This window comes from Micrasema longulum, unplaced genomic scaffold (assembly GCF_059751315.1).
Source record: "Micrasema longulum isolate JH-2025_06_02 unplaced genomic scaffold, ASM5975131v1 h1tg001269l, whole genome shotgun sequence".
Classification (NCBI taxonomy): Eukaryota; Metazoa; Arthropoda; class Insecta; order Trichoptera; family Brachycentridae; genus Micrasema; species Micrasema longulum.
The window spans coordinates 149,249-165,087 of NW_028278456.1; the positions used below are offsets into that span (position 1 = coordinate 149,249).

The following is a 15,839-nucleotide window of genomic DNA, read 5'->3' on the forward strand; positions in this document are numbered from 1 at the left end:
AGTCTTCACATTTGCCTACCGTCTAGCCAAAGACAGTAGATAACACTGGGCGCTTTAAAGGATTTTTGGATGATTTAAGTTCCCATAATAAACAATTTATCAAAAAAAATCAATTATTGGGACACGCCAATGCTAAGTATCTCTTTTGCGGAAAAAAAATATTGTTCTAGTCTCATAATCCAGGACGAAAATACCGATAAACGTTTGCATAAAGAAAAGAGAGACCGCGTGTTCTTTTAAAATGTGGTTTCACACTGAAGTATTTAATTGTCCCTGAACTGCCACCTGAATCGTAACTCTGATCACCTTACCTTTCTGTAATAGATGAACGAGAAACGGTGCATTTGATTTAACAATGCAGTGCCCTGTGCACCTTCTTGTATAAAAAAAGGGTTTGATTATGACGATGGTAATTTTTAAACATGGTAAAGTATTATCATAAATCAAATGAAATAAAAATATGGTTTTATATCAGTAAGGAAAAATAGGATAAGAAGGAGTACAATAAAAGATTTTTATTTGTATAAACGTGTATTTCGTCTTTTTTATCTATCAGTATGCGATGCGGTGTCATCTTAATAATGATTTTTTACAAGTTACGTATAAAAATATATTTATTTAGTTTAAATTTAATATACTGGCCTCGAGTCCCTGGTCGCTTTGTGGAACAACTTTGTTGAATCTTAATATAATTATTGTTTAATGCACTTTGCGTACTTCGATTGACTAAGTTTACAAAAATAAAACAGATATAACAAAACACAAAATCAATTACTTTACAAAGAACACTTTTTCTACTTAACTTTATATTTAAGTCGTAATATATATTTATGCAATACACAGAAATAAATATTATTGCAGACAAGTTCTAAAACACCTAATATATATTTGAATTTTTGGAAAACAAAAGAAACACTTTTTACACTTAAAATAAGGCGTACATAATAACTATCAACAATTTCCTTAATTCATAAGTAACAATTATTCATTGCAATTTTTAAAATTATACAAATTTACAATGTATCTTATACTGGCCTCGAATTCACTTTATTTATTAAAAATATCAATAAATACACACTGTTTTTATATAAAACATAACTATTAAAATCTATTATAACTATATACAAACATTGTAGAGAATTCGCATTTTTTGTTACATAGAATCATACTAAATTATTTATTAATGATGAACGATTTAGTAAATTTTTTTTTTGCTTTGCATTTGATAGATATTACTTATGAAAATTCATTCGCTCACGAAAATGCAGAAAAATATGAAGAGCTCGCATCGACAATAAATAATTTGCTTTATTCAAAATATCCTTCGATTATAGCATGTGACTGCAAAGTTTTACTTGTTTATCGGTGTATAGTTTAAATAGAGGCAACCAATTACGTATAATTAAATATACACTTTATTAGCGCGAAAAAAATCAGATTGCAATTCATGGATTGCCTTTCGTACCTTCGTTCTCACTAGTCTCTAACGGACTTTTACCATGCGCAGACGTGATGCGCAGACAGAAATTTTCCGTCGAGTGTGACGAAAAAAATATTTAATCTTTTTATTTTTTGAGAGCTGTCAGCTAGCATTGGTAGTAACATAGAAGTAAATTCAATATGAAATAAGGAAATATGTATATTTCTCTCTTACATGCATAATTGGGTATGTATCGTGATTTGCTTTCTCTCTTACCTCTTTTTTTCAAATTGTTTAGGGCAATGCAATATTTACTGTATCTTCGATGTAGCTAATATGGAAAAAACGTGTCTATTAATATATGTTTGTCATTGAAGACAATCTACGCATTGAAGATTATAAATTAAAAATATAATCACGTGTTAAGTGATTAACAACAGAATTGTGTGGTTATATTTTAAGATTTTATGTGAATTAGCATTTGCATAATATGTGGTTTTGCAAAGGTGTAAATGGTCAAGTTAATTGGATTGAGACCACCCAGTCTTGTTAAACACCTACATTTTCCATCGACTCATGACTGATATACAAGGGTTAAGATAATTGCAAATTTAAGAGGATAAAAAATAATTTACTTTTTTATATTTTTGTGGGAACATTTTAACATTTCCGACATACGAGTATTTTAAGAAATACAATTGAACAGATCGGACTTAAAATAATTTTGAAAATAATTCTTTTAAAAAAGTTAAAATAAATATTATATTTATTCAATCATTTGAAACGTTGAATTATGTTGATTATTTCAGGCAATTAAAATAACCGCTTCTATAGGATTTTGATTTTAAGAAATTATTTAGTGTTTATGAATGTAAAATATTATTTTTAATATGACGGCATATATTTTAACGTTGCAACAATTCACGAACTAGTTGGAATTCAGAACAAAATGGAAAATTTGAGCTTTTAATTAAATTACGAAGTTTTTATACAAATAATAAAAAAAGGCGTTATGAATTTGCTATACAAGTAATTAAAATGAAGGATGAAATCGATCATATGGAGAAGAGGCTGTAAGTTTTTGTAGGAATATTCCCGCGTATTATTATTTATCGGTTTATACTGCAGATTCGTATATTTTAAATATTTATAACGGTGATTTCATAATTTAGATTGAGGGTAGGATTGCATAATGTTTCCGTCGCAAAATATTTAACACAATGAAGGGAAAAGCTTGGGAACCTTTCTTAGGCCGGTTAAAATTTTATGGGAGGTAATTGGGGTCTATTGTTGTTAGTTTTGACCCCACAAGACTAACAATCCTGCGGTTCAGACCTTTGCAGGGGTCACAAGATGACTTTATTATTATGAAATTATATTGGTAAACGATGGTGAGTGCTCTTTGCACGAACCTTTGGCCTTTAGTTTGCTTAAGCTATATTAATGTAAGTAAATAGTATTTTATCTTGTAAAATAAACAATGTGAAAAAAATCTTTTCTGAAGCAGTATTCAACAAATTTGAAATACTTTTTCATACCAAACAATAACGGTAATTAATTGAATTGATAAAAATGCTATTTTTTTCGGTACTTACTTTTAACACTTTCAGGCCGTGTGTTCCCGTACCTACCTAAATAAATAGGCGGTGAGTTAAAAAACAAATACGGGTATCTTTATATATGTCTCTATTTTTTTGCTTGTGTTAGTAGTCGGTTTTACACAGAAAAAAACGATTTTAGTTGACAGTAGGTTTCTAGCTAATTTGTTTACGATGTGAGGTAATTCCTGTCGTCCTCGCAAATGATGTTAAAAGCTAAGTTTTAAATACATGTTTTATAAAAATTTGACTAAAAAAACATAGATGTATGTGGTACATGAACTTTGTCGATGAATCCGTTTACGACATTTAACATTACGCTTAATAATTTTTAAATTACAAAATATTTAGAAAAATATAAAACCCTTTTTAAAAACTAATACTTTTAGTTCATACATAATGCAAGCTTTTTTGAATATTCACAGGAATAAATTCAAATTTGAAAGGTTAAAATATAAATTCGAGCAGTAGGATAAGCTCATATCCATAGATGCTGTACTAAATAAAGCACCTGTTGGTTGATACACTAATACGCGTTATAAGCTCTTAAACTTTAGATTCATATTGTACATAAGCTGATCGTGATTTTTAATGACCACTTTACAATTTGTAACTTCATTGTTGTGAGCCTCACGTGCTTGAAGCAATCAACAACTCCATGCTATATGAAGATATCAGAGTTTATCTCATCAGGTCTCGTCTGACTGAAAATGGGAATAATCTTCAAGGCGCTATATGATTTATGAAGCAAAAAATATTCTACAGCGTCTGCTGAGCGATGTTGCGAGAAAGTTTTGATCTCCGTTTTTTCGTTTTCTCTGGGTTTACCCATCTGATGCTTTCAATTTTCTTCAGTTAAAACTATTATGTTGGCGTTGCGTGATCCGAACGATACCCGAGAGATAACTAATTTAGTACAGAAGTTCAAGACGATTTTCTGTTGTTGGATTGAGAAATTACTAAAACAAAATAAAAATTTGATCTGTTATAATCGTAAGAACTATTTAACTTTTGCGAAAATAATAAATTACTGCTGATTTATTTTAATTTTTATCTTAAGCATATACGTTTTTTTTGTTTCATAAAAATGTAGACAAAAAATGTTTGTTTTTGGCCTTTTCCCCTTTGATGTACCAGGTTTAATTCTTGGCAAAAAAACAAAAAAAATATGCTTAAGAAGTAGATCTTTTATAGTAGATTTAAGTTTGAAGCGTAAGACTAATCACATCATTTTGAGATTCAGGTGTGGATAAGGATGTGATGTTGATAAAATTTACGTGTTTGAAGAAACATTTTACTAAAGTGTTGTGGCTATACAAATTGAATATTTATGTTATTTTATGAAAAATCTTCACAATATGTTAAGTTTGTTCTAAATTTTGTAGACATGTCACCGCATCAACAAAGGTTTCAGCCATTAAACTTTGACCATAAAATCAACAGATGGAAGAATAGAAGAAATATTGATGTTTTAACATAAGCCAAATGATGAATGTTACACAATGTGTAATCACCCAATGATAGGTCATATGCCCTGTAAATGCATTACTTCCTTCTCTAAAAATGTTTCTCATCTATGTTTAAATATGTTAAAAATCTTTGATTTTGTGTGGTGATTCGATGAAATTATGAATGAATTCCCATGTGAATTATATTTATCTACAGTTGGCCATAATAATTTATGGAGGTTTTATCAAGTGCCTTTGTAAAATGATACATAACGTTTTTCATAAAAGCTTACATAACATTGAAAATGATAGCATAAAAATACATCCATGTTTTAAATTAGCATTTGAATTTATTAGCGAATATTTTTTATGCCTTATTTTGGTGTCTAATTAGAAGCGTAATAATCAGTCACGGTGTAAAGAAATTACCTACATAAACATTTTTACGTCAGTGAATTTGATGTGCGCTTATAAAATTACCTATTATTAGCCGTTCATTTTATTACTTTTTAAAAATTTAAATTCACTATTTAGAATGATTGGAAAATCTGAGTAAAATTTCACATATCGCGTTGAATAAAATTACACTAGACTTTTTGATAACTTGGCCTATTTTAAATAAAGTTTTATGGTTATATTTCCATAAAAATAGACAAAAGTATTTCAATAATGTATGTTTTTTACCTGTAAAATGATTCGAAACATGAATATATTTTACGCGAGCTCGGTATAATTGACCGCTGTAGCCTAACACATATGTGATAAACTATTGCCAATCAACGGGGTACCGATGCAATTAAATTAAATGAAACCGTGCTGCCAAAAAACGTTAAACACCCAAACATACTCGCATCTCCACGAATTTCAATGTCAATGCGATTCATTAAAACAAGGGACACGCGCTGTAATTTGGACATTTTACACAACACCCTCAAAGCTCACGACCACAGTCGCCACGTCACATTTCGTGTGTGTGTGTATTCGTGTATGTGTGTGTAGCTAGAGCATGTCACTTGTTAAGGGGATCAGACCCATCACGGACAGTGACTGAACAAATTTTGACTGACCAATTACCTCTCGGAATTCAATCTGTATTCGGCGCGAAGAATACCCGCCAGAGTTACACAAATAATGCTACCAAAATTAAGGCGAGATCTCAACTACCGCTTTCAATATGGACCACTCCAATTTGAATAGCCGATGCAAGGCTGCCCAGAACAATTACCTCGTTAACAGGTAAATAATAGTCTTAAAGCGTAGGTGTTGCTAAAGACGCGCGGTAATGAGCGTACTATTTATTATTGATTATCTCGAGCAAAAAATCCCATTGCACCGATTGCCGCTTCGAGTCTCGGATTTCATTAATTAAATATTATTGGACGCGAGAAAACTGCCTAGTCACTAAAATATTGAGATCGACCAATACGCCTTATCTATACATTGCATACTCGTACGTGTGCGGTATTTCAAATATTTCGATGCGCGCATCTCTTGTTAGCGAAACATTTCGTAGAAAAACAAATCCAATATTAATAACTCGATACACTTCGAGTATAATTACCAATTCGTGCTAAGCATTTCATTGGACGGCCAAATGTCGAGCAAAATGATCGCTATCGTTTATCACAGGCGATGAGAATGATTTCTCGCGATGTGTGCTCCTTATTCCAAAACTGGACCATAACTCAACACCCGAATAACGAATCCCAGCCGGTTCTGCCGGAGTGCTTTGTGCGGTACCTGTATAGTCAATTGAGGTGCCCAAAGCCCTGGAAGAAGATTCCAATTTAATAAGCCGACAATTTCTCAAGGGCTCCGAGTGGTTTAAGAGCGAGCGATATGGCGGCCGAAGGAGCGGGCGATATCATCGAAGATCTGATTAGCAAAAATTATACGCGGAATGAAAGAATGACATAAAACGCGACGGGCGTCCACCGTGGGATCAACGGTTAGTAGAAATATGTATAATCTTTTCGGTAATCTAAATTGTACAAACCGCGATCATGCGTTTAAAGCAAAATGGCGGGCTGTTGGCGGGGTCATTTAATACGAGGACAAGGAAATAAAAGTTGAATTGTTTTAGTCATAATGCGGTTCTGAATACAGTTTATATCGGAGGACAGAACCGAAATCGATTCAGAGTAACCGAGCTTATTACGTGTATTTAAATTTCTCGTGTAATTTGAACCTTCTGTGGGAGCATAATATATACAGACACAGTGTCGAGGGGTAATTGAATGTTGCTGAAGTGTGCTGTTCAACACTGTAAGAGTAGTCAGTGGTTATACGATGGTTCGTAATTTACATATTCGTATGCAGATGTGTCGGTTGTTTATTCAATTAATATATCGCTTATTATTGATCTATGTTAATCAACTCGAAACAAAAACTACATGGAGTTCCGGCTTCTCACGTATCTCTCGTACAAATTAGCCAACACAGTTTTTAATTACAAACGTTATTGATTCCTGTTGCAATTCACGACGACAAAAAATATTGAATCTGCCGCGATGTTTGATATCTAGTTCTCAATAACGGTAACGTGGGATTCAGAACCGACGAATATGGCTGTCAAATATTTATAGTTTAAATTAAACGTTTCCATAATTAACGACGTACATTCCGGTACGGTATAGAGAAATGGCTTGCGCTTAAACGCAAATGTCTATTAACGAGACGAAGATTGACTTGATTGAGCCATTCGCTAAAGATTTCAAATAATCATCTCAAATACTTTCTTCTCTGGTGTTTATATACAATTTGTTTTGCAAGAGATCAGCCGTAATGAACGAAAGCATGCAATAATTCTGTTTCTACATATTTTGTTTATGGTTTTACTCAATAGATGAACGGACAATCATGGCAATTCTGATAGCAATCAACAAACAAATAAAAAAATAGTGTTCAGATAAATCTTCTTCTTTTTCATTTTTATTAGATCCTAAGACCTATGTTACAAAAAACTAATTGTACTCCTGAGATGATGATGTCCAACTATCCTTCTAATCCATAAGTGGTCTTCCAGGCGGATGTTGTTCGGAAGGGATTTCATTGGCCCCAGTGTACCCAAGTCTATAACTGCTCATCATGTCCATCCAGTATCTTCGTCTGGATCAGCTCCATCGCAGGATTTCTCCATTTTACACATGCCTCTAATTAAAGTGTTACTTGGAGCGTTTTTCTAGTAATTAACCATAAGCAGCTCTAAATAGCCCGTTGGTATGAACGCCATCCCGAGCTTCATTACACATGTATTTTATATTTTCACCTTGCTATAGATTATATGAATCAAATCATAAATTCAATGCAACTGTAATTATTGTATGATTATTTTTGTAATATAATAAACGTTGAAATTATTTTTTAAATTTGAAGCTAATATTAAGTTTGATTTCGAACTTTTATTTCTACGACTAAAATGATTAATAATTTGGTATTAAAACTGAATTAATTATAATTCATGCTGGTTCATAAACTAATTATTGAATCGTTTTTACTTAACGAAATCGTTGAATACAAGTAACAAACCTTGAATCTCAGATATCGTTAATCATTCTTCATTAAAATCGAGCTTAACTTTACCTGAATACTGAAACGTGCGATTGATAAATCAATTCATTTACTTACGGCTATTTGTTCAATCATGTAATAATTTAGTTGGTTTCAATAATAATATGCAATGCGATTGTACCATGTCTATTGTGTTAAATTAGGAACAATGTAATCACAAATAGAATCTCATACATTTTTAGAGAAATATTATGGAATTCCCAAGTATTAAATGACCCCATTGCTACACCAAAACATAATATAATTAGAATGTTTTAATCAATAAACCGAACAATCAATGAAACAAAAATAATGTAATTATTTTTTTTATTAGTTCCAAATAATTTTTTAATATTTTTCTCGTTCTTTACAAATAAAAAATGACTTTTTGTATTTGTAAATAAAGATAAAATATAAAAATACTATGGAAAAACATTTGTTTTGATTCAAAATTATCCGTTGATAAATCATATAAAATAACCATAAATACACCACTTATGTATGTGCATTAGAGTAGGCCGATGATGTATGAGGTTTTTTATTTTTTAAGACATCAAAGTGAAAGGGGTCTAAGAAGTTGCATTTTGAATCACATTAAACGTAAAAATTATTTAAAAAAATATTCCACACTACTTTTGGCCCTCAGCCGAGGTTTGAAGTTTATCACTGTCTGAACATTTTGTTAATTATCTATATTGATAAAATTATTTTGTGTTAGTAAAGAAATAACTTAATCACATTACAAATTCGAGCGCGCTTTAAAACTACCGAAATGGAAAAAGTTTACACTCCACGGAACTAATTCCGTCGAGCGCCTGGCTAATATTGACAAAAACAATGGCATATTAAAACAATGCTACCCATTTATTGCAAAACAAAATGCAACTCACGCCCTTAGATGCTTATTTAATAAGATGTAATGCACATTATAACATTTAATTAGACTGATTTTCTTACTTAAATACGAAATGACAGCCGGTTTACTCCAAAAAATCGACCTTTTCGAAAACTTCAAGCTCTGGTTGAGGGCCAAAAGTAGTATTGAATATTTTTTTTGATATTTTTTGCATTCTAAGTAATCCAATAGGCAACTTTTTAGACCACTTTCATTTCGAAATTCAGAAAAAAAAAATGTCGGCCCACCCTAATGTGCATGCGTAAGGTGCGTAAAAAACACAAATAATTATAAGTGGCGCTTTTTGTCTGTAATTTCATGGAATCATTAAGGTCATAAGATAAAAAATCTGTTTTTAATTGTTGCAGGGTACTTCCATTACTACTTTTTTTAATTTTTCTCACTATCGAGGATTTTAAAAGTATGAAGTCCAAAATATAATTGGTACGAATATGTTGGTTTAAAAAAAATACCAACGCTCTATCATGGGCAGAATAGTAAATGCCTTACACCAATCGCTGCGTATCTTGATCATTTTTGTTACGTGCAGGTTAGATGAGCAGTCTTACGCTGCAATTGCCAGTCCTGGGACCATGGAATATTCTAGTGTAAAAACGCATTTTTTAATAAATGTTGCTATCATCTAAATAATAAAAATGACCGAAATCACCCTCAATTGTAGTTTTAAGTGCTTTCGCATTATTTGATGGGAATAAATTAATGTTTTAAAAAAAAAATGGAAAGTAATAACCCGCTAAGCCACTTTTTAGAGGCTTGTGAGTAAGAGAAAAAGAAGTAAAGGATGCTATGAAAAATAATAAACCAACGATAGTATATTTCATTTCTCATATTATTTCAGTATTAGGTAGTAACAGTAGAAAAATGTCAAAAGAACTCAACCGCTCTCCTTATATATTTATATATATTTTCAACTGTTTTTCATTTACTTTTAAAGATTCGAAGACTAAACATATTGTTATAAGCAAATTTGACTTAAGTTTTGCAAGTTTAACGTGAAAAAAATACATTGTCCATAGTTCTTAATGTTCCGAGCTATTAGGCCCTAAAATATGTTATATCTTTCATTGGCTATTTATCGTATGTAGTTATTCTACCCAGTTTAAGAACGATAAAGAAAATTAACACTTTAACCCTTTAAACGGCAAGTTACTTTTAAACGTTAGAACATTTTTTTCTTTATTTAGGTACAATTTTAAGGTCCTTCCTAAACACAGGAATTTCCTAGCTAGTCGGGACCTGAAACAAATAAACTCTTTACATTTAAACGTGTTGATTAATCTCTGGATTATTATTCTGTTTCTTGTTTTTCTCTCTTGTACAGCGTGCTTTATTTTTTAATATTTTCCTAAACCATTTTTCTAAATACTGAAATTTGTTTTATTCCTTTCAACTGTATTTCTTGATTAGTTTTGTTATTTAAATAATTTATATCTATGTAAAAATTACTTTAAAAAAAAACAAAAAAATAATCGCACTTTTGTATATGAGTTCAAGTTCGTTCGATCAAAAATTCCGGTTCTAAATATAAACGTTTATTTTTTATTTATATTGTTTTTGATTTATTCGAATTTCCATGATGATAATTGATCTTAGTAAACTTGAAATAAAATACTTATTTGGAGTAGGCGCGTTTGCTTTGTTTTCAGACATTTTTTCATGCATAATGCATACTTTTATAAAGGTTATTAGAACCAATCTTTTCAACATCATATTAAGCAAGTGCGATAGACGATTTCTCTATTTTTTAACATTAAACTTTATCATGTCGTCTTTATATGCGTTTCCTGACACCCTTCAACAAGATTTTGTTTGCAAATATTTGAACGTGCTCCAAATATAATCCTTTTAACCATCAAAGGGTTAAAACAGCTCTCTAATGATAGTGCTACATAAAAACACACCCAACAATGCGCGGTACTCTTTGGTAGTAGTGTTTGAATGCGTATTCAGGTAGGCTTAGCAGGTCGCTACCGCTTTTATCTGATTTCGAAAAACCCGTGATTGATTATTTAATCGTACCTCTGAACAGAAAACATTAGGCTCAAGCTTTGGAAGAGCTGTTTAGGGCCCATATTTCAAACTCATCTCTGATTTAATTACGCGAAAGTATTACTTGTCTTAAAAATATAAAATGACATACTGAAGATTTCAACGCTATTACTTCGCAGAAAGAACAAATAATAGCGGCTTAAACTCGATAGTTGTCAGTGTGGATGCGAAATAATTGTTTTAAAGATTTTTCGATCTCCAATATTTAATTCAAAATTATTTTACGTATGTTAAAGAACTATACTGTGTCCAGGCTGATGGAAAATACAGATCTATCTGTAAAATAAAACCAGAATTTTCGACGAGTGCTTTCGACACGATGACTTGATTTTGATTATATAAGTTTTAATGCTAATATTATAAAACATAACTATTTTCAAAATATTTAGTGTTAAATTTTGACATTTTAATATTTGTATTCGGTAACCAAGAAAAAAACCTAATGTTTTAGTTTGTTGTCTTTATGTACAGAATTTAATTATCATTTTCTTAGATTTTCAAAGCCGTTCAGATGCACATTGAGTTCTTCTGGGTTATTATGCTGTGAGTCGTTCACACTCTTTTTCGGAATTTTGAATCGCATTACAGCGTCCGTTATCAGGGTTGTGGTATGCATTTATTATAAAGAAACCACATAAAGGCGTAGGTTGTAAACGACACAGATTTCAAATTAACAGCAACGGCTTCGACACGATTAAAATCTTAAGTACATGACGTTACATACACAAATAAGATCAATCCTGATGATGCACGCTGTAATACGATCCTTAACTTCGGAAAAGAGCAGGAACGTCATAATGCCATTAACCCAGATCAAATCTTTGTGCTAATTGAATATTGTTCGGTTAAGTCTCTTTATGTACTTCGTATCTACTTTTTAGTACAAAATAGTACATTGCCTACATAATATTTGTGCGAACTTAAAATGGCATTATGTGAGGGTTTAACTATTGATGCACAAATAACTCGCTAAGTTTTACCCATATTTAGTTTACGTTCTTATAAATGAGGGGTTAGACCAGAGTTCTCATGACATTTGACCTTTGTTATTTGAAAATTATAATCGTTTTACAGGCGATTAGAGTCACTCTTCCGTGCATAAGATTAGGTGACGTTTAGGCAATATGCAACGTCAAGAAATTGCATTGCAAGAAGTGCGCTTTGTGCAAAGTTCACTTAGCCAATGATTGAAAGTATTTTGTAATGGTACCTACTAAAAATTAGCGAAATCGTAGAGTATTTAAAATTACCACACATTTGCTCTAAGTACTAATAAACTGCGAAAACTAGTAAAAATAATTATTTGCCATTTTTATTGTGATGTCTGTTTTGTTTCACAAACTACCCACACATAAATTTATTAAGAATTTAAATCTCTAAGTACTCTTTGTGTCCTCATTTACATATAAAATTATGAATTGTATTACGATAATAATTCACAATATGATTCGCATTATCAATTGAGGTGCTCTTTTACAAGATTACTAAAAATTCAAACCTGCACTGTGTAAACTAGTAATTCCTAAATTTTTCAATGAAGTGTCAGAACTTCGGGACGAGAACATGACTTGAGAGGACGCAAAGGAATTGGCAGCCGATAGAGATGCATGGAGGCTCTTTGTGGATACCATATGCTCTAACTGGGGAGCGGACATGGAATGATGATGATGATTTTTATCTACGATTGAATTCTGTAGTTGAAGAAAAAACTAAGTGGTAAAAAAATAACAAAGCTCTCGTGTTTGATTGCAAATAAAGAATATGATAAAAAGATTTTTAAATGACGTATCCCCTTTTTCCTGCCTTGATATTAAAATGTACACCTATCCATTTGTGTTTATCAAACATCATAAAAATAATATACGACTTTAAAAAATGTTATTGTCATTTTTAAATGCAGTGTGTAAAATGCTGTGTAGTACATATTTGTATTAATATTATTACAAAGTCTTTTTGTGCAGTCGTGATATGAGCTGAAAAGCGCACAATTTGATATGGGACAATCGTTTTGCGCGGCATATTCATATTTCCTTGCATCGACGTGTATCGCGAACTATAATGTTTGTATGGTTTGAATGTGATAACAATCAATATTGACACTATACACAGAATAGAAGAGATTATACCGATAGACCTTAAGGTCAGCCATTACATGCACTGATCCACAAGGTGCATGTGTTAATGCTGACAACGTATCAGATACAACTTGTCATTTACTCTACCCTGACCTTGCGGGTTCAAGGGATATAGTGAAAAATGGCTAACTTTGATGCGAGATATTATTTTCCCATCTCGACAGATTTCAACTATTATTTTTATCATTAAATTATAGTGCTGTTGAGATTACAAATAAAACGTACCATTTATATCGAGATGAATTTACTGTTGCTAACTAAAAATAGTCTTAACTATTTCACGACGCCGACGGTTCAAAAGTTACACCCGCCGAAGACGTAAGCTGCGATTTCGAGTCTGACAAAGTTATTAATTATTGGATCAAAGTTTTTTATCGTTCTAGTACATAACAATTTGTATGAGTAAACAGGCACTTTCAATATCAACTTTCACATTTCAACATAATTCATTACCTACCTATTATACAATTAAAACAACGTCTTAAATAAACAGTTTTTTATGTCTTTGAACTTTGAATTGTACTCGGTTCGAGGGTTAACCGTCAAACCTTAGTTGTCAGGTCCAAGGGTGCAGTTCTGTGAAGTTTTAATCGTTTCACGTCGTGTCTCGCCGAGAAGAGCTCCGCCCCTGTGTCATCGTGCGATTCATCATTTCCGTCACTATCTCCGTCTCCCTCCTCGTCGTCTGGAGTTGCTCTCCTCTCGTCGCTGGAGAAGCTTCCCGACTTCATGGACAGGTCCATCGGGTTCTCTTGAACAGGAGAGGAAGTTCCTTTGCGGGAAACTGTCAAGCCACCCGTGAAGTTTAGAGTGGTTAAAGTTAAAGGTATCGGACGCGGCAACTCGTCGGCAGGTCTAGGTGACTCCATTTCTTCGGGGTCCAACAATTCTTCTTCGTTGTCTACGTGGGGAGATTTGATGCTCCCACTGGAGGGGGAAGATCTTTGGGATTTTAATACAGCGTCTAAATAGAATCTTTTGGTGAACGATTCTACGGTTGTTTCGTTGTTGTTGTTGTTGGTGTAGCGGTTGTTGTTGTTAATGGCGGGTTTGAGCAGTCCTCGCGGAGGATAGAGCGCCGGGTGGAAGCCTCCGGGGAAGAGGAGATGCGGAGGTGGCAAGAGAGGCGGCGGGAACCCGGGCAAGGGCAGGCCGTGGAACGGAAGAGGCATGAAGAGGTCCGCTGCCGCCATCGCTCTTCTCCTATTGTCTTCCTCGTTGTGCGGGCTCTCCGGCGACATTCCTTTGTGGTATTCCTCCAGCAGCATATCTCGCTGCGGCGCTCCCTGGGAAGGAGGACCCTGTCCCCGGAGCTGGCTCGCCGCTTGCTGCTGCTCCTGCAGAAGGCAGTGGATCTTGAACCAGTTAGACCGACGGCCGTACCGCGAGCCGCTCTTGGACATCCCCACCAGGAGACACTTCCTCAGGCGGCAGGCCTTGCACGCGGTGCGGTTCTTCTTGTTGATGACGCACTCGCCATTGTTCTTGCACTCGGAAATGGAGCTCAGGTTGTTGTAGGATCGTCCAAAAAACGACTGAAACAAATAAAAACGAGAATTAGAATACTATTATACTAATTGTGATTAATGACGGGAATAATTATCAGTGTGCAAAGTACACGTTTTATTATTTCATTCGTTATGCTTCAGCACCTTAAATTGGAAGTTACACTGTCTTACACAATTTTGATTGAGGTTTATTGATTTATTATTTATTTTTTTATAATCCATTGGCTGGAGATTAAAGAACTGTTTTTGGAAGGTGGATATCATTATTTAAGATACAAAACACATTTTGCTTTGGTTTATTAAATCAGTTGGAAACAAATTATGCAGTTCTTCTCATTAAATGTTTTATGTCATAGTTAGATAATTACTAATAGAATAAACTCATTAAACTATCTAAGCTTTAAAAGTATCTTTCAACAAAGGATCAGTCAATGTTATGAAAATTTATCTGATCCCGCGACGGCAACGGTGTGTATTCGTATAGATCACAATATATGTAACTAAAACAGCGCTTCGTGATTCACGTCCAGTTTCGTTGTTCATACTAATAATGAAGTAATTTGGAGAGTAATTAAATCGTGTTATTTCATCAATTTTAAAGATACATATTAAAATATTTTAAATTGACTATTATTAATCAATGTCCTGACATGCATTAAAAGTATTAACGTCTGGCAACTTGATATATTTGGAAGTGTTCCCATATAAAATTTCCAAAGTAATCATTAAACCAAATATAAGTGATTAATGGTGGCTGCAAAAGTGAGTATTACTGTTAAAACAAATATCACGACTTGTAAATACTCAAATGTATCTCACAGTGGGATTAAAACGTTTCACTGTAATTATAATTACTAAAGTAATCAAGCGCAATTTGAAAATTAGTAAAATGAATAATTTTTTAAGTGACCCTCGGTGCTCTTTTCTATTTTCGTACATGCTATAAGTAAGTATTCACTATTACTCCATAATCTATTTACTATGCACTGGGTATCGCAATTCCAAATAACTTTTTGGCTCTGGATTCTGCCTCTTTGAGATTTCCCTGCGATTGCCTTTAATACTTTCATCTCTGACGTTCTGAGCAGTTATTTTACCATTCTATTTAGTTTTTCTATTTAGTTTTTCTACTTGGTTTTTCGTATTTTTTATTTTCTTTCCATCTATCCTTGCCTCTATTGTATACACCATGATCGGTCTTACACACGTTTTGTGT

At 32.9% G+C, this 15,839-nt stretch overlaps 1 protein-coding gene across 1 annotated transcript in view; it reads right to left on the minus strand.

Annotated features, from left to right (window-relative positions):
- Positions 1-512: 512 nt before the first annotated feature.
- The window catches only part of LOC148276129 (uncharacterized), a 39,471-nt gene continuing 24,144 nt past the window's right edge, over positions 513-15,839 (minus strand). The window contains exon 2 of the mRNA XM_088234724.1: positions 513-14,650. Coding sequence (XP_088090850.1) covers positions 13,658-14,650 — 993 coding nt within the window. The 3' untranslated portion in view covers positions 513-13,657. The remainder of the gene's footprint in view (positions 14,651-15,839) is intronic.